This window comes from Alosa alosa, chromosome 24 (assembly GCF_017589495.1).
Source record: "Alosa alosa isolate M-15738 ecotype Scorff River chromosome 24, AALO_Geno_1.1, whole genome shotgun sequence".
Classification (NCBI taxonomy): Eukaryota; Metazoa; Chordata; class Actinopteri; order Clupeiformes; family Clupeidae; genus Alosa; species Alosa alosa.
Genome location: NC_063212.1, coordinates 15,589,227 through 15,613,785, shown reverse-complemented (window position 1 = coordinate 15,613,785; position 24,559 = coordinate 15,589,227). Strand labels below are relative to the sequence as shown.

Genomic DNA, 24,559 nt, shown 5'->3' with positions numbered 1-24,559 from the left:
AGGTCAGGTGTGGAGGTGGATGGTTCAGGTGTGGTGGTGGACTGTGCTGTACAGGTGAGGGTGCCCTTGCACACCAGCAGCAGGGTGAACGAAGTGGTCCAGTGGCTCATCTAGGTGAGAAAGACATATCAAAACAGAGAGACGAATGAGACGAACAAGCTGTGTTACTTAATCAAGACTTGATGACAGCCTCATTGAGATAATTATATCAAAACATACAGACAATGTATTTCTTCAGTTCCCTGCAAAATCTTGGATTATATATTACTAAAACAAGAAAAAGTGGTTATTATTAACATTTATTATACGGCTCTTCACAATGCTAGTAGAACGCTCCATTGACTTGAATGGGATTTCCCAACGTTCTACGGTAAAATAAATTCATGTAATTACCGCTGCAAACATATAATTACCCCTGTCAATGGCAACGGGTTTTGTGCTGCTGATCATATCACTCCGCAAGTATTCCGGTCACTTCTTGCATTGGAACTTCATTCAAAAGTGAAAGCAGACTTTCACTTTCAAAGAATGTTTGATTCAAGTTCAGCGTGTGTTGCGAACTATTTGTTTCTCAGCAAAAGCCACGATGAAACGGTAACAAATAAGTGTAAAGAGACATATCGTGGAGTTTATTTTTTCGTTTTGGCAAGTAGCCGTATAATAAGCTGGATAATGTATAGAACGCCGGTCATTATGGGAAAATAAGTCCCTTCAGGGCGAAACAAGTCCGGTTCGCCCTGTCGGGACTTATTTTCCCAATAATAACCGGCGTTCTATACATTATCCCTTACATAACCTTACATTTTCAGAAGGTCCTATAGAATAGTACCTTCTTCCATGGTTTAAAGTTGGGCGGAACGGGGAGGAACGCAGTTCCGCCACCACAGATAAATTAATAAATAAATATATGATTTCATACCAACTATATAGCGCGATGATATTGTTAAAATAAATGGTGAGTTAATTTTTCGCGTGTACCCTTTTCTTACCTAGGGGGGCTTATGCCCCAGTGTAAATCTAGGTCTAGTGACACCCCTGGTACAAATCAATATGAGGGCTGTTTTGACTGACAGAGGTGACCAAGAAACTAGCAATTCTTGTCCAAAAAAGTATTGCTACACCACGATACTCAATATGTTGTCCAACGGTAAGTCATTTTCTCCCATAGCACCTGCACTGGATTTCAGGGTTCCCCCAACTGCAAAATCCCACTTTAACCACTGCCTTCTTCAGTGTGTGTTTCACAAAGTGTTTCATCAAAGCTTAAATATCTACATCCATAAGCCTACTGTACAGTATAATATATATTATATATTACTAAAACAAGGAAAAGTGGTAATTATTAACATTTATTATACGGCTAATATATACTGTACACCTCATGATCAACCAATAGCAGGTGCCATTCAAATTAACAGGTGTGTATTGTACAGTTTCATATCATACAATATAATTTCCAAAATACTTAGTCACATGCTCACGTCTGATAAATGCCACATTGACACACGTTTTATTTGGTAACTTTGAATCTGTACCCGAGACTGAAATTAATGTACACACATATTGATTTGTTACTAAGCTGTATCAATTAAAGATATAAGCTTGTGGCATAGTTGGTGTTGCACTATACAGTAGTTATAGTTATAGGCTACATCAGGGCCTCTGTGATATGAATTTCTCTCCAAAAATACTGATGAACAAAATTGTACTAACCAGCCATTACAAAAATCACACATATTCTGACGTTCTTTTTTTTATAATAATTATGCAATATTGCACGTGTGGCATTGGTAGCAGATATTGCCATGGCTGTGATTATGTGAACACATGTTACAGATTATCAATGAATATTCATACATTGCAAAATAATGTATTGGACTTTACCATAGTTCTGTTTCTGAGGCTCTTCAAGTATCTTCACAATTTTTTTAACAGCTCACCTGAAGTCTTCCAGTCACCTAATGACCAACTGAGCTTTCTATATGACAAAAGAGATTTTAAAAAATATTTTCCAGTATTCCGCATAGAAAATACCCTTGAGCTGTTGAACTCATTGAATCACATGAATGCAATGTAATGGTCCAACATATCTTCACCTGTCTCTACCTCTACAACTTAAATTGACTCTGGTGATCATATGAGTGTGCTGCTCAAGTTCATACAAACAATAGCTTAAGAGAGAAGAGTAAATGTTTGGGCTTCATTTCGATGGCAACACATTTAAGCCCTAATTGTTGGTAAATTACATGGTTTCAGGACTTCAGGGGAAGACCAGGTAGTGTTCCTCAGTTACTGTACAATCACCAAGGTCATTGTTCTGCGTACACTGATATGTGTTGATGATTTGGAACACTGGCAACCGGACAAATGTGAAAGTCATGGTGTGTATGTAGCTTCCCTGTCCTGCCTTCTGCTGAAGTATAGCATTACCAGGGATTGTCTGATGTTCCGAGCATCACGGAGAATCAGACTCAGTTAAAATGTCTCAGTCAGTTTGGTCTCATAAAAACACAACTCAGTTAAAATGTCTCAGTCAGTTTGGTCTCATAAAAACACAACTCAGTTAAAATGTCTCAGTCAGTTTGGTCTCATAAAAACACAACTCAGACAAAATGTTCATTTGTTTCATTTTCATTTTATTAGTTATTTTTTCAGTTCATTGTAGTACACAGAGAAATTAGCCACACATACATTTGATTGTATTTTTGTTAAACATTTTTTTTTTTGTTAATTATATTATTTCCCTTTTTTAAATGCTATCGCTAAAAAATGTTACACATAAACTAGCACACTAATGGCTAACTTGAGAGCACACTAAGACAGGAACTATTTCACAAAAAGAAATGGAAAAACGAAAGTAAGTGGGGTAAATGGGCATGGTTAAAAAAAAATATAACCAAGAAATAAAATAAACAAACAAAATGGGACAGTGTCTGTTACATTCAGATGACCATTCCCTCATTGTCACTGTGAATTCCTTCCCACCCACCCCCCCACCCCCCCCTTTTTGGTAAACCATTTCAAGCTCTACAGTTTTTTTGGTAGAGATGCCAAATTGGTGGGTAAATGCCTTTGCACCTACGTATCTTTGTCCTTGCTGTTTACATCTGTTGCCATGACTACTGTCCCTTCTGAGACAGTTCAAAGCTGAGTCACACTCTCACTGCTCTATCAAACAAATGAACCGTGAAAGGTACAAATACAGATTGTACAGAGTTTGAAAGAAAGAATGAATGAAAGAAAGAAAGGAAGACAAAAGCAGAACAGGACTAAGAGGGAATATTAACTTTATTCATTTATTAGCAAAAGAAAGTAGATTTGGATATTGACTAGATATTTGAATTCAACAACAAATGGAAAACATGATGTTCTGACCAAACACAACTTGTATGCATATGACACACACACACACACACACACACATGCACACACACCACACGCACACACACACACACTCAAATTATGTAAGAGAACAAGCAATAAAGTTCTTGCACTATGTGTTTATATCTTTAAAAAATTACCCTGGGCAGTGTAGTGCTGAAGATGATTGTGAACAAGTCGCAAGTCTGCCATTGCAGGCCAAGCATTGACCCAGCATCCATGGAGTTTGTTACAGCTAATAAGTCACAGTATTTTAAAACGGCCTATTGGTCAGTCCAAATAAAATGCTGTGTTCATGGCTACGGCACATACCAATGTAAATCTCGGTGAGCAATAGCTTCCTGGCAGTAGACTGCTTGTACTTTTAGTGTTAAGTGGCCATACCCTTCTGGCAGTGTAGAAACCTTTATGGGGATAGGGTTCAAAAATGGGCAGCTGTAAAGAAGAGGCCATTTTGTTTTTCTAAGATGGTTTGTAAGGACCTTATACTTGAACATTTTTCATATCCCTTTCAAAGCTGTGCTTAGAGGGCCAAAAGTGCACCTACATATACACACACAGTCAGCCACACAACCACACACACATCCACACTTATACACACATAACACCTTATTCACATTCTATATACAAGACAACACCTTTTATTTTTTAGGGTAGTCATGAGCCTTGGACCTCTCTGTGGTGACCTTTCTAAAGCACCAACTCCTAAACTCACTTGAATGCTTGTATAGACCTCTACCATGCTTGGCTACAGATTGCTTGCCATGGCACAAACCAAATCCCGAAAACCCAGAGGGACTCTAAAATCAACAAACGTGAGACTGCTAGATTGGTTTGTCAGGAGAGGTAGGGGTTGGTTTTACTGCAAACTGCACATTTGTTTGTTTTTTGAGTTGTTGACACTTTTTTCCCCTCAACACAGTGACCCCTATTGGTGAGGTTGCAGCAGCGGAAGCACTGATCTCTGTGCAACTGGCCTTACTTATCCATACAAGTGGATCACAACCTTTCTTCCTATGAGGACAATTGAAATTGATCCCCCTTCCTGAGTCATACTCCTGTCCTTCATGGGCTCCATGACAACATACATCATCAGAACTCACAACACCGAGTTGATTAAAAAAAAAAAGATTAAAAAATAATAAAAGTTTCATCCTCATTCACATGGGTGAGAAGCAAGCATGCAATTCAGAAAAACAAAACAATAATGCCAGAGCATAGTCGATTCCCCTCCCCAGAACCGCCCTGGTCCAACCCCTGACACGGGAAAAAGAATTACAGTCATTTCAAATGGGGCAAATGGAAGACAAGTGTTGTCATTGACAACACAAAGGGGCAGGGAGGAGGGGTGGCTCTGTCCTAAGCTTCGAATCACTGCACCCAACCTGGGTCACATGATACCTAGGCTTCGATTGATTGGCTACTCCTCCTCCCCTGCTTCAGAAAAAGCAGGATAAGAATACAGAGGATTAAAAATTACAAAACAGAAGAAAAAAATAACTCACACAAAAAGAAAACTGAATGAAAAAGAGTAGATAGACACACTATAAGTATTTCCATACTCTATTATTTTTTGTTTTCTAGCAATTTTATATGCTTTAAAAAGTTAACACGTAATTAGGAGAAACTTGGTTATTTTTGTTTTTTACAGTAACGTTATGGTCATTGACATTATTAATATCATTAATATCCTCATATTTATTATTAATATTATTATTCTGATTATTACTATTGATTAGCACTACACATGAGTCACTCCACAGTACCCAGTCACACGGTTCTCTCCACACGGTTAAAGGGCTCTACTGTCAATCACCTGAACACGCAGAGGGAGGGGAAGAGAGAGACATCACTTCCTCCTACTATATGCTTCCCCCTTTGTCTTCTTTTCTCCTTCTGTTCCTTTATCTTATCAATTCATTCATCTTACTGTGGCAGGATGAAGTGATGAAGGAGGGGACAAAGTTATGTTGTGTTTTTCTTCCACTTTGATGCTTTGTCATGATTGCTTTTTCACCTCATTGGGTGCTTTCTAACTTTCCTTGACCACTGCATATTCCATAATGGCGTCATCTTCATCTCAATCACCCTCATTTATCTTCATCTACCATCCTCTTTCTCTCAGTCTCTTTCTAACCCCCCTTCTCCATCTCCATCTCCATTTTCTTGCCTCTTTATCAGCTTGTGTAATAGAGAATGGGTTGGATCTCACGGGACGGATGAGCTGATTAGCGTGATGAGTGTGGTGATTTCATCCTGTTTCCTTCTCCCTCGATTGCCCTCATCCTCTTCTCCTCCTCCTCCTCCTCCTCCTACCTCCTCCTCCTACCTTATCCCCCTCTCTCTCCCTTTCTCTCTCTCTCTCTCTCTCTCTCTCTCTCTCTTCAGCAGGATACTTCCATGGTATGGGAGGGGCTGGGGGGGAGCTGTCCACCCTGCGAGCCCTGGGAGAGGGTGCGTGAGCGCGAACGCGAGCCCTCCATGGAGTAGGACGAGGACAGGGAGGTGGTGCGAGACCGCGACAGACGTGTCATGCAGGACGATGCCACTGTAGAGATAAAAGAGAGAGAGAGAGAGAGAGAGAGAAGTTAATAAATTCCTGACAATAAAAGAAAAAGCACATAACTGAGTCAAGTTAAGTCAAGTCATCTTTATTTATATGGCACATTTCATGTGACAAGAACAGACCCAATGTGCTCCAAAAGAAAGAGAATAAAATAAAGACAAATAAGACAAAATAAATAAACATAAAAAGATGGAAATTAAAATACATACAATAACAGGTGAATAAAACATTAAAATAATTAACAAATAATTAAATGATAATAAACTAGATGTACCGCATAGCGGTACAAAATATGACCACCGTTCAGTCCTGTAAATCCGTTCCGCGATAATAAATCACACTTCAATTTGTCTCCATCTTTTACTCCATCCCCCACTCTTGAAACGTTTGTGTATGCTTGTTTGGCATGCCTGTGTGTGTGTGTGCGGCTGCACAGAAAGTAGCCTACTGGCGCTGAAAAGGTGAATAGATTGTAGAATAGCCAAAGAAGTTGTAGCATTGTTATAAAACCTTTAAAATCTCTAAACAATCACAAGTAGGGCAGTTCATCACAGTTCATCCATTGCAACTGGATTGATGAAAGGTCACTTACACCTGTAGGCTACATTGTATTTGGGAAAAGCAAAAGGTATCAGCATAATGTTATATTTTTATTTATTGATTTATTTATTGATTTATTAATGAACAAAAACATCTCTGTCAGTTCCATGCCGTTTTCAACAGCTATCAAAAACAAAGGTCATTTTTGGATGGATGGATTTTTTGTGAATGTTTCTTCTTCTACATAAGATTTTAGTCGTCTTTAGTTCATGTGCTACTTTATTGTCAATGCACAAATTAAGTAACAGTAGTCTGAAACGTTATTGTCAATGCACAAATGAAGTAACAGTAGTCTGAAACGAAATGCTGTTTTACATCTAACCAGTGGTGCAAATAACTGACAGGTCCAAATAGGCCTTGAAGAAATGTGTCGCTAGACTGTTCATACACATTTTAACGGGCCAAAGTTGAAGAGCTGTTGTCCGTTATTGTTCGTGCAAATATAGGCTGATTCATGTTCCCTTGCATTGTGTAACTGAGGTCCATGGCTAGTCTGGCTTTCACCAGACCAAGCTCAATCTTTTAAGAAATCAAAAAATAAATAGCGGGCAGATCAGGCTTGTCCATAGGCGCCCGATATTGTTTAATTTTCCGATTGAGATATCCACACTCTGGCTATTCTAAATGCAAAAATGCATCAGGGAGTTATGACAAAACTGTAACTAACAAACTAGATCCTAATAGAAAGCTGTTAGCTTCCCTGAGCTACAGGTAGGCCTATAAGGTACTGTATATATGTGTGTGTGTGTATATATATATATATATATATATATATATATATATATATATATATATATATATATATATATATATATAAATAATAAACAATAATAATAAATAATAATAACAATAAAAAAAATAAAAATAATAAACAATTAAATAATAGCCTTAAAAGTCTAATTGAAAGCTTGCAAGAATAAATATGTTTTTACATAGTGACTAAAGGCACCATGTGATGAATTTGAGTTAATTCTGGGTATTGCAAGGAGCCCTTTACCTGAGGATTTTAGGGATCTGACTGGTGTATATGAGCATGTCAGAAATGTAGGAGGGAGCTACGCCCATTAATGAATTAAAATTTAGTCAGAGGTATTTTAAAATCAATTATTTGCTTTACTGGGAGCCAATGGAGTGATTTTAATACTGGAGTGATGTGATGAGATCTTTGTGTTCTGGTTAGTACTCTGGCTGCGGCATTTTGGATAAGCTGGAGTTTGTTTAGGGTCTGTTTAATGAGGAGAAAATGTGTCACATAATAAACTGATGTTACATATATCTTATACAAATCAAAAAAATGACAGTAAGCTATTTTAAAGCTTGTGATTTTATGCATGTGCATCACAGTAAATCACAGTCAAAGTGTGTCGTGCCTGAACTTAAACTATTGTGTGTTGTTTGGAAATATTGAGCTGACCCACTTAGGATGTGACTTAAGATGTGGCTCATTACAGTTTTTTCTCTTGGGCCGCTTGGGCACATTTCTCGAAACATCATTAGTGTTTGCATCAAAATGGTGCAAACTGTGGAGTGGATTACTTGCAATAAACTTGCATAAAATGCTTAAAAGCACAAAAGCAATATTTATGGAAATCTATGTGTTATGCCATCAGAATGAAAAGCTCCTGTGCCATTGTTATGAACAGGGTAGTCAAAATGCTTAGTCATGTTGTCACTTACTGTAGCCCATGCCCTGGATGAAATACTTGAAAGCCTCAGTCAACTTGGCAGGCTGTGGACAAAGAGACAAAAGACTCAAGTTTAATTTACTGTGGTCCAGTGACAAGCATGCTATTCACCGATGCTAATAGACCCTTTTAAGAGAGTTCCATTATCAGCATCATAGTTGGCCCCACAAGACTTCCTTTTTAACATTCCATATGTTATCTTAATGCAGAGGAAGTAGATTGGGAACCAAATAGAATGTTCAAGCATTGTTTTTGTTTTTATTGTTGAAAGGGTCTATAGCTGGGCTCAAGAAGCCATGATTGGTTTGCTGTTTTGGTTCACCTGAGTGAGCTGAGGCATTCCACCAGCGTCTGCCATCTGCAAAAAAGGCAACAGGAAGCAATTAGGTACTTGTGGTATGAGGGGTGGGTAGCATTGCTGATATATGTTTACTTGAACCACAATTGAATCTTTCATTTAAAATGTTGTTTTAATAGCGTCCAAAAAATGTCATTTTAGTAGAGTGGTATTGCTATAAACACTTGCATTTTAAGTAGATTTATGTATGACAAGGTACATTATGGCATAGTATGGTATGAGATTACATGACATGATTTGGTGTTTTATGTTCTCACATGGCCTGGTTAATAGTCAACCATAACATTTTCATATTAAAGCCATGTTAATCTGTTAAGTATTTAACTAGATGTACCGCAGAGCGGTACAAAATATGACCGCCGCCCAGTCCAGCACATTTTTTTCCACAAAAAGAAATCACACTGAAAGGCCTATATGATTCTAACTGTCTCACTAAATTGCATTCTCCACACTCAATTCTCACTGGTATCTGCTAGACAACAAGTACCACTTGTTTCACATGTAAAATTCATTTTATACAACCCCACCTCCATCTTGCCTGTTCATAATTCTGAGAAATTCTTGATTGTTTGTGTTATATTTATGTTATATGTGTGGGTGTGTGTGTGTGTGTGTGAGTGTGTGTGTGTGTGTGTGTGTGTGTGTGTGTGTGTGTGCGTGCTTGTGTGTGTGCCTGCGTATGTGCCTGTGCATGCAAGCGTACATATGTCTACTGTGTGAGTATGTGTCATACATATGATTACTGTGAATGTATGTGTGGGTGTGTGTGTGTATCTGTTTGTGCACATGTGTGCACATGAAATGGGTTAACATGACCCCTGGAGGCAAACATATGGAAAAAAATGGTCATCCTAGGCCCTACAGTTCTCAAGATATTCACAGAGAACTGTGTCTGCCCTACCCTCCTTTCGGGGGGTCCAGTCCAGCGGGGGGGCTACAGATCAAAACAAAGTATTGACGGTTCCATGCTATCCATGTGGGGTGTACATGCCCACCAAGTTTTGTGTACCCCGGTCTTTTAGTGTCCCGGGAATCCTTGTTGGTGTACGTCACTAAATGTACACATAAATTATTTTATTGTAAGGCCCCCCATGAACGAAGGTACACAAAACTTGGCATGCATTCGGAGGGTGTCATAATGATCCTACACTTTTAATTTCGTGCAGTTTTGACCTTGTCAGCCAGAGATATTGTGATGAAAACACCTAATTTTTTTTTGCTTTTTAATTTTTTAACTAGGTGGCTTATGCATGAAATAAGTGGTAATGGGATGGGTTGACATGCCCCTTAAGACCAACATACATAAAAAGGTGGACCTCCTAGGCCCCTCGGTTCTCGAGATATTCACAGAAAACTGTCTCCGGCCACCTACAGGCCAGTTGGTGTATAGTAACATAAATTAATTTATTATGTGGCCCCCCATGAACGGAATTCCACAAAACTTGGCGTGCATACAGAGGGTGTCATAATGATCCTACACTTCCAATTTCGTGCAGTTTTGACTATGTTAGGTCACAGATACCTTCAATTACAACACCTCATTTTTACTTTTTTGTGTTTAACTAGGTGGCGCTATACATTAAATGAGTGGTTATGGAATGGGTTGACATGGCCCCTTGAGATAAACATACAAAAAAAAAAACCCTACGGTTTTCGAGATATTCACAGAAAACTGTGTCTGCCCTACCCTCCTTTCGGTTACTATATATACTATATATATACTAAACCTATATGACGCTTCGCTGCACGGTGGTCATAATAAAAGTAGAAACCAATCATAAAGCTTCTGAAGCTTTATGTCATTACCTTTAGGAATGAAGTCGTTGTTGGGTCCATCTTGCTGTTGCACTCCACCTAGTGGACAAACAAGGGAACAGTGTAAGGATCCACCAACAGCAACATTTCAGATAGTGTTGGGACAGTCTCTGGTTTCCAAAGGCAGTAAACTCACTGCAGCATCTTCGTATGGAGCCTGGTCACCGACCACAAGCATAACTGGACATCTGTGAGGACGTGGAAGAGGAGAGGAGAGGAGAGTGTTGTTGGGCAGTGATGGGATAGGGTGAAGGTTACCTCAGTGCTAGTGGAAACTAGCCTGGAAGGCAGCCCGAATTTACCCCACCCACAAAATATGAGGGTGGGAAATTTGGTCTGAAGTCACTCCATTGAGAAGTCTGTGCCAGTGAACAGTGAAGTAGTCATCTACATCATCAAAGCATGCTTGAGTTGATTTTGTTTACTGGTGGAGATGGCGAGATGTCTATCCGCTATTGTGTCTGACATACAAGCCATTGATAGTGCAATATCTTGAACAGAATGAACAGTAAAACAGTGACTAAGGCTTCTGACATCCTCAATTTTAATGGGTGGGGTAAATTCGGGCTGCCCCCAAGCACGCCACATAATCAAATCCAAATGCCGTGTTACCAGCCTCAAATTCTGATACAACAGGGCTTATTGCAAATGGTGTAAGACACCGGAGAGTATTTGAACACTTACTTAAACGCGCTGTTGCGGTCAATGTTCATATCTCGGCGACTGAAAATGAGCAAAATAAAGTTTCATTAGCAGATGTGTGTGCAACTGTTTACTACATTGTTTGTCTCAGTGTGTGTGTGTGTGTGTGTATGTGTGTGTGTGTGTGTATATGTGTACATATATGAATGTATATTCATGTAAAGATAAAAAGAATGTGTGGTGAAGAGTGCTGAATATAAATCCCCTGACCTGTTGTAGCTCTTCCAGAAGAGCTCGATGTTTGCCAGGTTAGGTGCTTTAGAGATTCGCTCTCTGTGTGACTGCAGAAGATCTGTGCTGGCTGAGAACTCCTCCTGAGAATAACACACCAATAATAATCATCATTTCCTGAAATACACACACACACACACACACACACACACACACACACACACACACACAATCTAGTAAAACAAAATTACACACTGCGTATAGATCATCAGGCAAATACTAAACATGAAGAGTGCCCTCTGCAACAACCTTACAGAGCTACTGAAGCAGAAACACACACACACACACACACACACACACACACACAGATGTTCACACACCTGACTGAAGAGGTGACTCAGGATCTGTTCTGTGACGGATGATGTCAGCGTTGTGAGCTGGAGAATCAGACAGACAAGATGGATGTGCAAGTGCATCCTTAGAACACATTCCCTTTAAATGTGGGACATGACATTTAATAAAAGCTTACATCTAACAAATAAGGATACCATAACAATTATGTTTTATATAGATGTTACCTTCCTTTTCCTTGTGGTTGGGGGTTCATCATTATGAACCACAAGGAAAAGGAACATCTAATGTGATCAATCTAATACATAGGTGTATTAATATATTATACTGTAGTATAGTGTGTATATACTTATAATATAATGCTAATTATATAGTATAATAAAATATTTAGGTGAAGAACTACCTGGGACACTGAAAAGGAGCATTAGATCTATGTACCGGTAATACAGTGTGTGAAAATAATTAGAGAGGCAGATTGGCCAGCGATACAGGAAGTGAAGGAGGGGGAAGAGGAGGAAGAGGAGGAAGAGGAGATGTACCTTCTGTGCAGCCCAGTCCATCCAGCCCCGGGCGTTAGCATCCATGTTGACCAGGACTAACCCCTCCACTGACTCAGGGTTACTCAACTGGAGTGGAAAAGAAGGGGGAAGGGAAGAAAGGATGAGGAGAGGATAAGAGAGAGGGCAAAGAAGGGAGGGATTTGGCAGCAAAGGGAGAGGAGGAGAGGAAGGGGGGATGAGGCAGGGTGAAGAAATTAAAGGAGAGGGGTAGTGTGCAGAAGATGGAGAAGAAAGGTAGAGAAAGAAGAGGAGATGATGGGAGATATAGAAGAAGCAATGAGAAGAGAAATAAAGAAGAGGGGAAATAGAACAAGTGGATGAGAAAATACAAAAAAAAAACAGAGAGAACACAGGAAAAGGAAGGAAAGGAAAAGGAGAGAGTGGAGAAGAGAATGAGCCAAATAAAAACAGGGCAAGGAGGAGTGGAATTACAAGGGGATGAAAAGGAAGTGAAATTAGATATGAGAAATGGAATGACAAATGGCAGAGGGAAGGGGAAACAGAAAATGAAGTAAATCCATTTTACAGTAATATAGCAGTGAAATTACTCCATGCACATTACCATCAGGACATTTTGTAAGTCCTCACAAAACATTGTCTCCACTAAGACATAAAAAACAGACCATTTCTAATAGATTAGTGTGTGCAACTGCATAAACAATATAGTTTAGTGTGCAACTGCACCACAGTATGAGGTGATATGGAGCTCAAGATGCACCATGGCCACACACTGAGGATTTGGACAGTGCAGACTCCTGCCTCTCAGTGTGAGTTTGCATTATCTTGCTGTGTGTGTGTGTGTGCCCGTGCATGTGTGCAATGTATGGAGTGAAAGCCCACTGAGATATTGGAAAGAAAACAAATCTGTGTGTGTGTGTGTGTGTGTGTGTGTATGTGTGTGTATGTGTGTGAAGAATGTCGTGACCTACTGTGAATTTGGAGAGCACGTAGGCTCCAGCTCCTACTCCAACACCAATGATAGTCCGGAAACTAGACAGCAGAAGGAACAGACCACAGCAAGAGGCTTTTTCAACAACCCTTCAAGCCACCCTCCACAGCAAGAGGCTTTTTTAACAACCCTTCAAGCTACCCTCCACACAAGCTAAGCCATTTTCAACTCTCAACCAGTAGGCTGCTCGACTAAATACAGCCCTTCATACAAAAGTTACTCATACAGTGTATGAATTAGTTGTGATTTACAATAATGTTTTGGAATATAAAATACATGATAACAATAAATTAAAACATATATTAAATAAATAATCCAAACAGTGGGAGGCTCACTTGAAGTACTGCAGCACAGCAGGGATCATGTCAGCCAGCTGCTCCATTGGTGGGTACTGGTACCTGTCCCCAGAGATATCCACTTTTACTCAGGACAGACATTCATACACAGGACTGTGTGTTTTTGGCTGGGTGGTTACTCTGCATACGCTCATGGATGGAGGTTTGGTGTGTGTGTGTGTGTGTGTGTGTGTGTGTGTGTGTCGCGTGTGTGTGTGTTTTAAAAGGTTTCAGTTACATTTTACTTTGGATTACTGGTGTACTACTAACCTTCAGTGTGTGGTATGTCTCATTATTCAGTTGTATTTATTAAAATACAGTCAAACACACACACACACACACACACACATATATATATAATATATATATTAGGGGTGTCACGATTCTCCAAATCCTCGATTCGATGTAATTTTCGATTTTAAAGTCACGATTCGAGATTCGATTCGATTTTTTTCGATCTTTTAAAAATATTACTATTAATGCATTCCTTATATGTTATTTACTCTTTTTGGCCTTTTCCTTTTCTTTTCGGGGGGCTTTTATTTTGAAACCGCTTTGAAACCGTTCCAACCGCGAGGTTGTAATGTAAACAGAACTAACATTAGGCTAAAACAGAGACGTGAACATAGTAAAATGAAATGAAATGTTAATTTGATTGTTTCAGCACACTCCGAAGAGACCCACGGTTAGTGTTCATGGAATATGTACTTATAAATGTGCATTTTAAGCCTTAAAGTAACTTTGGACTGTAATTAGACCATCTTTTCACTTGCTAAGTTGAGTAGGCTAAGTTAGTTTTAATTGACGTGAATGAACGAATACTTCCACACCGGTGATTTCAAAGTAGCAAGAGGGGCTTTGATTTCGGTAGGTTGATGTGTAGGCCTATATTTTAACTGTGTTTTAACTGAGTGTTGACGCTGCAGTTCAGCACGTGCATGTGTGTTTGTGCGTCTTGGCATACATGCTGTACGTGACATTGGGGGTGTGGCTGCATCGTCGATTCTACTTTTAAGTTCGAAGTTCGAGATTGAGATGTAATTTTGATCAATTTCAAAATAAAAAATCGTGACACCCTTAATATATGTATATATATATATATATATATATATATATATATATATATATATATATATATATATATATATATGCAAACAGTATATATATATATATAAATACAAATACATTCAGTCGGCACACACACACACACACACACACACACACACACACACAGAGTTACTCACCCATTGGGATAGGCAGCCGCCCCATCCTCCTGTCCAGGTGCGTCCACATGAACCACTGTAAAGTTCTTCACAATCTCCTGCATCTCCTCAAACTTAAAGAGAGTGGAGAAACAGCTCTTACCTGGGAGACGGACAGAGAGAGAGACAGACAGAGGGAAATGAGGGAAATGTTGAAGAAGAAAAAAGAATTGACAAAAAACAAAAGGGGGAAAGAGCATGAGAGGAAAGAGGGAGAAAGAGGAGAGAGAGAGACAGAGAGAGAGAGAAAGAGAGAGAACAGCACAAGATATAGGTCACACTAATAGCATGTGACAAGCTGCATTGACCATTTAAACTGGGTAGTTCTCAGAAGAGGTCAGATATAGATAGATACATATAGATTTGCAAAGGACATAGGTTATGAGGTACATTCTAATTCTAGTCTAGGGGAAGCACCATTTCTATTAGCTTGAAACAGATATCCTTAGAATCCTTAGAATGATAGGAATGATAGGTTTCCATTGATTATTTAAAAAGGGCATGAATAACTTTGGACATGCCATTTTTCATAAAAATGTTAAGAAAGATTAAAACAAAAACGCTTATTTTTTTGGATTCCATGTTTTGTTTACCACATTGTCTTTTTGGCATGTGGCAGTGTCATTTTCAGGCAGAACAAACATATTGGTCAAGAGTAAAACAACATTAAATCAATATTTGCCAGGGGTATGAATCATTTTGTTCTTAACTGTAAATAGATAGATAGAAATAAACCCAAAGTCAAGAATGCAGAGGAGCAAAGAGAAAGACAGCAAGGGAAAGAACAAGACAGATGGAGTCCCTGCCCCACTCAAGGTTATGCGAAATGTTAATTAGAGCACCATCTTGAAAATCAAATCCCCAGAAAAACGTAGCTTTCCCCTCACTGCCCTGGGTAACTTGAATGATGAGTGACACATCACTAGTGAGGGATGACAAGAGAGAAGGTGAAGAGGCAAAGGTGAGTTCAGAGATTAGAACAACAGAGAGGGCCAACTGTGGAGAGGACATCAATTAGGTGATTCATGAATTGAAAATGACAGTAATGGAGAGAGAGAAGAGAAGAAAAGAGAGGGAGGGGGAGGAGTAAAGAGCTGGAGAGCTCTGGAAAATAGGGAGAAATGAGAGAGAGGGTGCGTGTGTCTCTCTCTCTCTCTCTCTCTCTCTCTCTCTCTCTCTCTCTCTCTCTGTGTGTGTGTGTGTGTGTGTGTGTGAGAGAGAGAGAGAGAGAGTCCTGGAGAACTTCAGGAAACATCAGCTAAACTAGGCTAGGCTAAACTAAGCTAGATGAACAGTAGATAGCATTAGCCTATTCTGGTTCCTATTTCTTGGAGAAGCAAGCATAATTTGATATCTGAGTTGCGAATGCCTCAAGTGAGGGGTAAATACTAGTGGCAACACAGAAATCTTGTGATGATTGGCTAAGACCACTTTCATCACCAGTGAACATCTCCCAATTAACACATTGATGGATAAACATATGGGGGTAAATAGGGGGAAAATCAGTTACTGTGGGCAGGTATCCTGGCTCAGAAAGTCTAGTATGCAAATTGCAGACCTTTAGGCAAACAATGGCCTTGCATATCCACACACCAAAGCTTGACTAGGTTATGAGGATGGGGATTGAATACTGATGGGGGAATTGAACTGTTTTGATGGCAGATTTCCAGATAGACTTATCTAGCATTCTGATTAAGCTTCTACCACTAAGCGGAGAGTATGCTCCAGGGAACATGTTGTGAGAGAGGGAGAGGGAGATATATAGAACAGACGAGATGAAGAGAGGTAGAGAATAAGAGAGGAGGAGAGGAAAATATTGAAAGAGAGGAGAGAGAGAGAGAGAGAGAGAGAGAGAGTGAGAGAGATGTGTAGAGAGAGACTCACTTTCCAGACCCACATCGTGGAAGGTGAGGATGGCTGGCCGGCGTGTGTTTCCTGTGCCGTGCAGGGTCGCGTGCAGCATACCATGAGGAGTTTCAATGCTGTGTTCCTGGAGTAAGGTATATACAGCAGGTTACAGACACACACACACACACACACGCACACGCACACGCACACACACACACACACACACGTGCCACACACACACGCGCGTGCATACACGCGCACACACACACACACACACACACACACACACACACCATGCACACGCACACACGCGCACGTGCACACACACACACACACACATGCACACACACACACACACACACACACATGTACACGGAGGAACAAGAAAGAAAAAAAGAAAGAAAACATATGCAGACGCATAGCCATACCCAAACATACAGCACACACACACACACACACACACACACACACACACACACACACACACACACACACAAACAAACTGAGACACAAATACAATTGCATGCAAACATTTGGCCACCCCAACAGATTTGAACACCGTAATTGTTCAAATAACTTCTTAATTAACTTGTTAGCGCTATGGCTCCATCCCAGTCCATTACTAGAAGAGGCCAGGTGATACAAATGGCAAAGCTTTATAAATGACTCATCGAACATTGTGGTAACAATCAGCTGATATGGGCTCCTCTAAGCAGCTGCCAAGGTCTCTGAAATGCTGGTAGGATTACTAAAAACCACATATCACCCCCAGACACACACACACACACACACACACACTTCTATGAATGCAAAATACCAATAGATTTAGCAGACACTGAAGTAGTGGTGCAGGAGAACCTCTGGAGGTGTTGCCAAGTACTGACCATAGGGGGCACAAACCTTTTATTGGGGCCCTTTATTGGGCATTCAAATCACGTCACTATTCACAGGCACAGGCATTTTGACCAGGGGTGCCCAAACTATTGCATACCACTCTATGTATCATACCCACACATATGTTGACATGCCCTCTTCACACACACACAAACACACACACACACACACACACACACACACACACACAGTCAAACAGGGTGTAAGAGCTGCTATACCTGTCCCTGGTCCAACAGTATCCGTGCAGCGATCTCTGCTTCCTGTACAGGAGGGGAACAAAGACATACATCAGTACCAAAGAAACGAAACAGAACCTCCAAGAGCATGGAGCATTAAACCATCCACGTTTCAACCATAGACTGGTTTCAACTCCACCCATTTACTAAGCCTGATGCATCTACTCATCTGCATAGTTCTTTTATTCAAAGACTTGACCTGAAATACCACAATATGTTTATATTCATGAGCTGCTTTACAGACAAGTACCAGTCTGGCACTGCATGTTATTATATGTCTGGCACCCCCCCCACAGACCCCCACCCCCTCTCCATTCTCTTCCCCAGCTGTGCTTCTGCGTCTTATTCAGACATGTGTTTCTTCTTTCTCTATTCTCATCCCAAATTGCTCCTTTCTGAATATTTTCTCAGACATTTTTGTTTCACACAAAATGGTGAAGCAAATTTTTATATTCACACTCTGCACAGAAGACCAAGGACCAAGCCCTTCTCCATATTTGCAGGTGATTACAAAACAGTAACACACTATGCCTATATAGCATTAACAATAGTTACAGCGAGAGACATCATTTCACGGTGTTTGCGCTGGGCAATAAAAAAGACTGGCTAGTCAACAGTAATCAATCACCACAGAGTATTAGACTGCCAGATGTCTTCCCATAGATTATAAGCAGATAATGACTCGACTAGACGTTGGTGCAATGGCCACATGTGGTCTGCTCTTACTAAATCATTTTTAATCTATGTTTAATAACCGTACAAAGAGGCAATGTGGAGACTTCAGTTTATTAGCTGCCAGATGACAGCTGATGGGAATGGGCAGTAAAACAACTGAAGGCTGTGGTGTCTGCATGATGGAAAAAACAAGCGTTTCTCTATGTGGTGTAGAGGATGCAGTTCTATGCTTGCCCAGTAGAGGGCAGTAGTTGGAGCGCTCACGACTCAAACCAGCCCTGAGGGTCTCTGACATCAATCCTTCACTTCTACACATCTCAACCAGCTACTGTATCTCTCTCTCTCTCTCTCTCTCTCTCTCTCTCTTCTCTCTCTCTGTGTGTGTGTGTGTGTGTGTGTGTGTGTGCGCGCGCACATTTGTATGGGCGGGTGTATGAGTGAACAAGTGTCCAAATGATTTCATGTGTGTGTGTATGATGTGAGCATGAATGTGCATCTCTGTGGGAGAGGGAGAGAGAGACAGGAAGACCTAGAAAATGAGAGGGAGAAAGAAAGAGAGAGGAAGAGAGAGAGAGAAAGAGAGAGAGAAAGAGAGAGAGTCAGAGAGAGAGAGAGAGAGAGAGAGAGAGACAGAGAGAAAAAAGAGTGAGGAAGACAGAGACAGAAAGAGAGATGATGAGAGGGCTGGTGACTGTGTGTGTGTGTGTGTGTGTGTGTGTGTGTGTGTGTGTGTGTGTGTGTGTGTGTGTGTGTGTGTGTGTGTGTGTGTGTATGTGTGTGTGTGTATATGTGTGTATGTGTGTAAGCCTAAATATGTCAGAAAGACGAACTGCCTTACCAACTGTGTGTAAATATAAGTCCTGTGTGATAGGAGGATTGTCTGCATATTTGTGAGTATGGTACAAAATGTGTGCCAGTGTCTGTGAATATGAATGTAAGTACTGTGTGTGTGTGTGTGTGTGTGTGTGTGTGTGTGTGTGTGTGTGTGTGTGTGTGTGTGTGTGTGTGTGTGTGTGTGTGCCTGTGTCTCTGTCTGTACGTGTCTGCAGAAGCCTACAGCAGGCCTGTCATTGGCTGCCCTCTCACCTTCCCAGGGTCGGCTTGACCTGGAAGCAAAGGCTTCTCCTCTGTGATGGCGATCTCCTGCATCTCAGTCGTCATGGCGATCCTTGGCTGTCTCCTGGAGCACAACAAACACAAGCCAGAAGGGGGAAAAAACTGAGCCTTGGATTTCAAGTACATTAAAAACACACACACACACAATCCAAAGACTAGAAACAGGCACAGATTTGAATGTCATTATGACGCACACATGGTGAGCACATTGGGTGCTCCTTGGGGACTTCAAAACTGTATGGGAATTTCTAGAACTTAATTAGTCATTAGTGTGGAGAATAATTAATCAAGAACAGAGATAGAGGGAGAAAGGGAGAGAGAGAGAGAGACAGAGAGAGAGAGAGAGAGAGACAGAAGAAAAAGAAAGACTAAGAGAGAATTATTAACATTACATGATCCATGTCTCCAACTGAGTAAACAAAGTCTTGTTTTCTGCACATTGGATCATTATTATTCATTTGTAACCTTTAAAAACAGACAGACTTAATTCACTGGATCTACACATACATTACTTTTCTGCATCATGAGTCGGAAATTATTCTGCAGAATTGATTACAGAGATTCGGATTTGTTTGTATGAAAGACAAGAGGGCTCAAATGTTCATATAGTTTAGATTAGTTTGTGTATGTTGTTCAGTGCATTTGCAAATGGCAACATTTAAGCTTCTGGGCTCATGTGAAAAGGTTCATTTCTGTGAGGGGCTGGTGTGTGTGTGTGTGTGTGTGTGTGTGTGTGTGTGTGTGTGTGTGTGTGTCTGCATGTTTGCATGTCACTGCGTGAGTGTGATGTAAGCAGCTTTGGGTTACCTCTTACTCTAACCAACAGAAATGTCCAAAATGTGATTGTGAGGGTTTTTGTGCTAGTTGGGGATAAGTTCAGTCTCCAGAGTGTGTATGTGTGTGTCTATTTTATCCAGCTCTTCTTCTTCTCAATACTCCCATCATTTCTCTCTCTCTCTCTCTCTATCGATCTCCCTTCCTCCATCCATCCATCCTGTCCTGAGTCTCTCCCTCCTCTCAGTGCCTGGAGCTCTTGTTAGAGACAGAGGGATGGGGGGTTGTCAGAGAGGGAGCGGTTGAATGTGATAACACCATTCATCACCTCCCTCAAAACCCAATGGCCTGTCCACCATCACAACTGTGACAACCGTCACACACGCATGCACGCACGCACGCACGCACGCACGCACACACACCACCCCTTACGGTCACAAACAGCCATACACACAAACTGGGCTTCAACATCTCAACCACACACCAACAACGTAACAAGGCAGATATTTTAAATCCAGGCCATGCAGGGGAAAAAAAAGAAAAAGAAATGTTATACTGTAAAAGCTGTTCCTAGAGCACAACACATAATCACGTATGCATTCATAACACATGGCAAGTACTCTTGTGCAGTGTGTATGCAATGATTTGAAAAATATGTGTACATCATGAATATGACATAAACAAACACAAAACAAATAAAATGCTGCACATATTTGGTGCATTAGGCTATGCATAGTCTACTGTCCATGGAAAACCAGCTGCCATATCACCCTTCAGTGAATGTGGTAGATGAATCACCCTTTATTAAAACTGACAGCTGCATCCCTCTATAAGAGCGATAGGGGGAAATCTCAGTGGAGAGTCTGGTAAAGTAGTTATAAATAAGCACAAATCCTGTACGATGAATAGGATGATGAGAGAGAGGGAGGGGGATGTTGAAATGAGCAGTGTGGACTGTTCACAGAGCATGCCACATGACTAGTGGATCTTTCTCTTTCTCCCTCTCTCTCTCTCTCTTTCTCTCTCTATCTCTCTCTCTTCTCTCTCTCTCTCTGACCAGTGTGCATTAATAACCCAGTGTTGTGCGTGAACGAGTTCAAAAGAACGCGTTCATTGAACACGCTCATTTTTTCGTGAACGTTGAACTGAACGCAACACATTTTTTAATAAAGAAATTGAACGTGAATTAGTTCACATTATGTGTCATGAACGGCAGACATCACCGTAAATGAACGTTGGAATTTGTTTTCCATTTAAAACTGAGTGACATCTGTTTTCTCTTTTGAAACGCAACGAGAGAAAGTTCCTCCCTCCTGTATTCTCGCTGGTGCCGCTTAAATCATGTATCACCAGACAGAAATGGTTTTGACATTGTGTGCGCAATGCATTGCGGGCAACGTAGTGTCCGGCTGAGAATAGTTGAATAGCATACTGGCTTCCGCATAACGTTACCCGTGATGAATTGCAGCAGAGCGGGGTAGGCATAGCAACGCCGCGTAGCAGGCAACGACGAGAGCGCGGAGGGCTGGATTTCATTGCACTAAGTATAGAACTGGTCTACCTTGTCTGTAGGCTACTGCTGTAAGTTTCATCACCTGGTAAGAAACCCACAATTGCAGTGTCATGAGCAAATGTCTACAATGAGCAGCTTCAAAGAACGTATAGTGATTTCTAGCTCAGTGTGAAAAAAGTATTTATTTGAATATCTCACGAAAAAAAAAAAATGAACTGAACTTTGAACTAGTTCAGAATTAAAATTGTGAACTTTGAACGTGAACTGTTCACTTTGAGCATGTATGAACTGAACTTGAACTAGTTCAGAAAAGCTGTGAACTGGCACAACACTGTAATAACCATCTCTCTATCCCTCTCTCTCTTTCTCTCTCTCTCTCCCTCTTTCTCTTCTCTCCCTGACCAGTGTGCATTAATAACCATCTCTATCTCTCTCTCTCTCCTCCCTCTCTCCCTGACCAGTGTGCATTAATAACCATCTCTATCTCTCTCTCTCTTCCCTCTCTCCCTGACCAGTGTGCATTAATAACCATCTCTATCTCTCTCTCTCTCTTCCCTCTCTCCCTGACCAGTGTGCATTAATCTACCCATTCTACCCATTACTCTTAATCGGTCTCTCGCTGCCACATCCGTTTAATCTGTCTCTTGCTTTTCATTTATCAGTCTCACTAGCTCTCACAAGATCTAACTCTTTCTTTTCTTTCTTCATCATTCTGTCTCTCTTTTTTGCCTTCTCTGTATTTTTTTCTCTCTCTCATCTCTCATTCCATGCAGTCAATATCACTTGTTTGCACTCTGATTTCCCCCCATAATATCTATCTGTGTCTTTTACTTCTCTCTCTCTCTCTCTCTCTCTCTCCCTGGCTTTCTCTGAGTCAGTGTGTTTTAGAGCGTGTAATAACTGCTAAACTGAACAGAGGGAACCGTCTGTCACCAGAGAGAGAAAGAGAGAGAGATAAAGAGAGATTTAGAGAGAAAGAGAGGGGGAAAGAAGTGAAGAGTGAAACACATTGATTCGGGAGAGAGTGAGTGAGTGAGTGAGAGAGAGAGAAAGATAGAAAGAAAGGGGGAGAGATGGAGAGAGAGAGGAACAAATAACAAGTGAGATGGGTGAGAAACCATGAGTCTAGGATGGTAGTGAGAGTGGGAGCAAAAGTGAGAGATGAAAGAGAGAAAGAGTGATAGAGAAAGAGAGAGAGAGGGAGATAGAGATAGAGAAAAGAGAGAGAGAGAGAGAGAGAGAGAGAGAGAGAGAGGGAACATAGCCAAAGAGCCACAGGCGGAAAAAAGCCGAGCAGAGCAGATAAATTAGCTCCAAAAAGACAGCGAGAACATGAGGGAGATGAGGGGTGGCACAGGTTCACCCACCCACCCACGCACACCATACAACACACACACACACACACATACTAATGCTTTCACATAAAAATATGTGGGCGGCCTCATACACACATACACACACACACACCCACACTTACACACACACATGGACACAAGCACATGTACACACCCCTTTAGTCTGAGACAGAAATTGGTAATAACTGAACTATAGTAGAAGTACTAGGGCCATAACACCCAACTTTTTCCTCTTATGACATCACAGCATCCTCTCCGCAGTGTCTAAAACACTATTATCTTTTCACAGTTAGGTCTGCCAAAAAGCATTTCATAGCAGCCATCATTATTACCACAAACAGCGACTGGACCAATTGAAATACTCCATTCTTCTACTTCGATTGCATCATCATGATAAAGCTTTGGGGAATCAAGGCTAAGGTGTCCAGGAAACATGATTAAATTACCAGTATACTTCCACTGTGACAGACTAGATGTTCTCGATTCGGTGTATTGAACATTAAACACTTAGTTGATTGCAGAGACTCTGAGCTTGGAGTTACAGTAATACCTACTAGCACTTTGTGCAGTTGAGAAGCACATAATGCTGTCTGACTGTCTGTTCAGTTTGCTAGAGTAAAAGGTCTTCAGAAAAGTGACCTCATGTATGAAAGCCTCTGTGTTCTCAAGGGTGACAGTCCCATCCCGATATTGTTTTATCCATCGTTTACATGCTTTATTCACTGGATCTGCGAATGCTGGTTGCTGTTGGTTGATCGCTGATAGGTGAGGGAATGTTTGTTGCTCCCCTAATGTTGGGTACATACACACACCCAGAGAGACTACATACCTGTTAATGTGGTTTAATGGTAAACTGACTTTATCAAAAATACCAGCTGAAACAAATTGACAAACTGTCAATAATCTAATAAAAAGATGAAGGCTAATCAAATCAATTTAGCACCTGTTCATCTTTCCTTAGAGATAGATATAGGTTTCTTCTTTTACCAGTGATAAAAGCACAGCATGAACACATGGTCTACATGAATAGGCAACCATACTCTAGGACTGAGGACTGAGACAGCCATAATCTAGGACTAAGGCCTGGGCTACACCAGGTCCGCAAGCTTAGCGCTCTGTCCGCAGAGCGTAGAACTAGATTTAGAAGACCGGTTTAGCCAGTTCCATTGATTACAGTGGAGGCTAATTACTGCAGCAGATGTTCCGTCAACAGAACACTTCAGTTATGTGCCCGATGTAGCCTCCCTGTAAGGCAGCACAGCCCTCAATATGGTCATGCAAAGCTCGTACACATGAAACATGACCATGCCATCTTAGACGCGAACATGTGTCTCTGTGTGTCAGACCCATGCAGCATGTTGCACATAGGCCTGGGGCGTGTCATGTTTTATATGGATGGGTAGTTCTACTGAC

At 40.9% G+C, this 24,559-nt stretch overlaps 2 protein-coding genes across 2 annotated transcripts in view; one reads left to right on the top strand and one right to left on the bottom strand.

Annotated features, from left to right (window-relative positions):
* The window catches only part of LOC125289084 (basement membrane-specific heparan sulfate proteoglycan core protein-like), a 947,802-nt gene that overhangs the window by 46,654 nt on the left and 876,589 nt on the right, over nt 1-24,559 (top strand). The window lies entirely within an intron of this gene.
* Nucleotides 2,616-24,559, bottom strand: part of ndrg2 (NDRG family member 2) — a 36,395-nt gene continuing 14,451 nt past the window's right edge. Inside the window, exons 2-16 of the mRNA XM_048235971.1 lie at nt 19,475-19,568; nt 17,696-17,737; nt 16,620-16,725; nt 14,718-14,838; nt 13,474-13,536; nt 13,119-13,179; nt 12,169-12,255; nt 11,659-11,715; nt 11,318-11,421; nt 11,090-11,128; nt 10,542-10,593; nt 10,397-10,444; nt 8,555-8,590; nt 8,225-8,276; nt 2,616-5,929 (exon numbers count right to left, since the gene is read on the bottom strand). Coding sequence (XP_048091928.1) covers nt 5,766-5,929; nt 8,225-8,276; nt 8,555-8,590; nt 10,397-10,444; nt 10,542-10,593; nt 11,090-11,128; nt 11,318-11,421; nt 11,659-11,715; nt 12,169-12,255; nt 13,119-13,179; nt 13,474-13,536; nt 14,718-14,838; nt 16,620-16,725; nt 17,696-17,737; nt 19,475-19,549 — 1,107 coding nt within the window. The 5' untranslated portion in view covers nt 19,550-19,568 and the 3' untranslated portion in view covers nt 2,616-5,765. The remainder of the gene's footprint in view (nt 5,930-8,224; nt 8,277-8,554; nt 8,591-10,396; nt 10,445-10,541; nt 10,594-11,089; nt 11,129-11,317; nt 11,422-11,658; nt 11,716-12,168; nt 12,256-13,118; nt 13,180-13,473; nt 13,537-14,717; nt 14,839-16,619; nt 16,726-17,695; nt 17,738-19,474; nt 19,569-24,559) is intronic.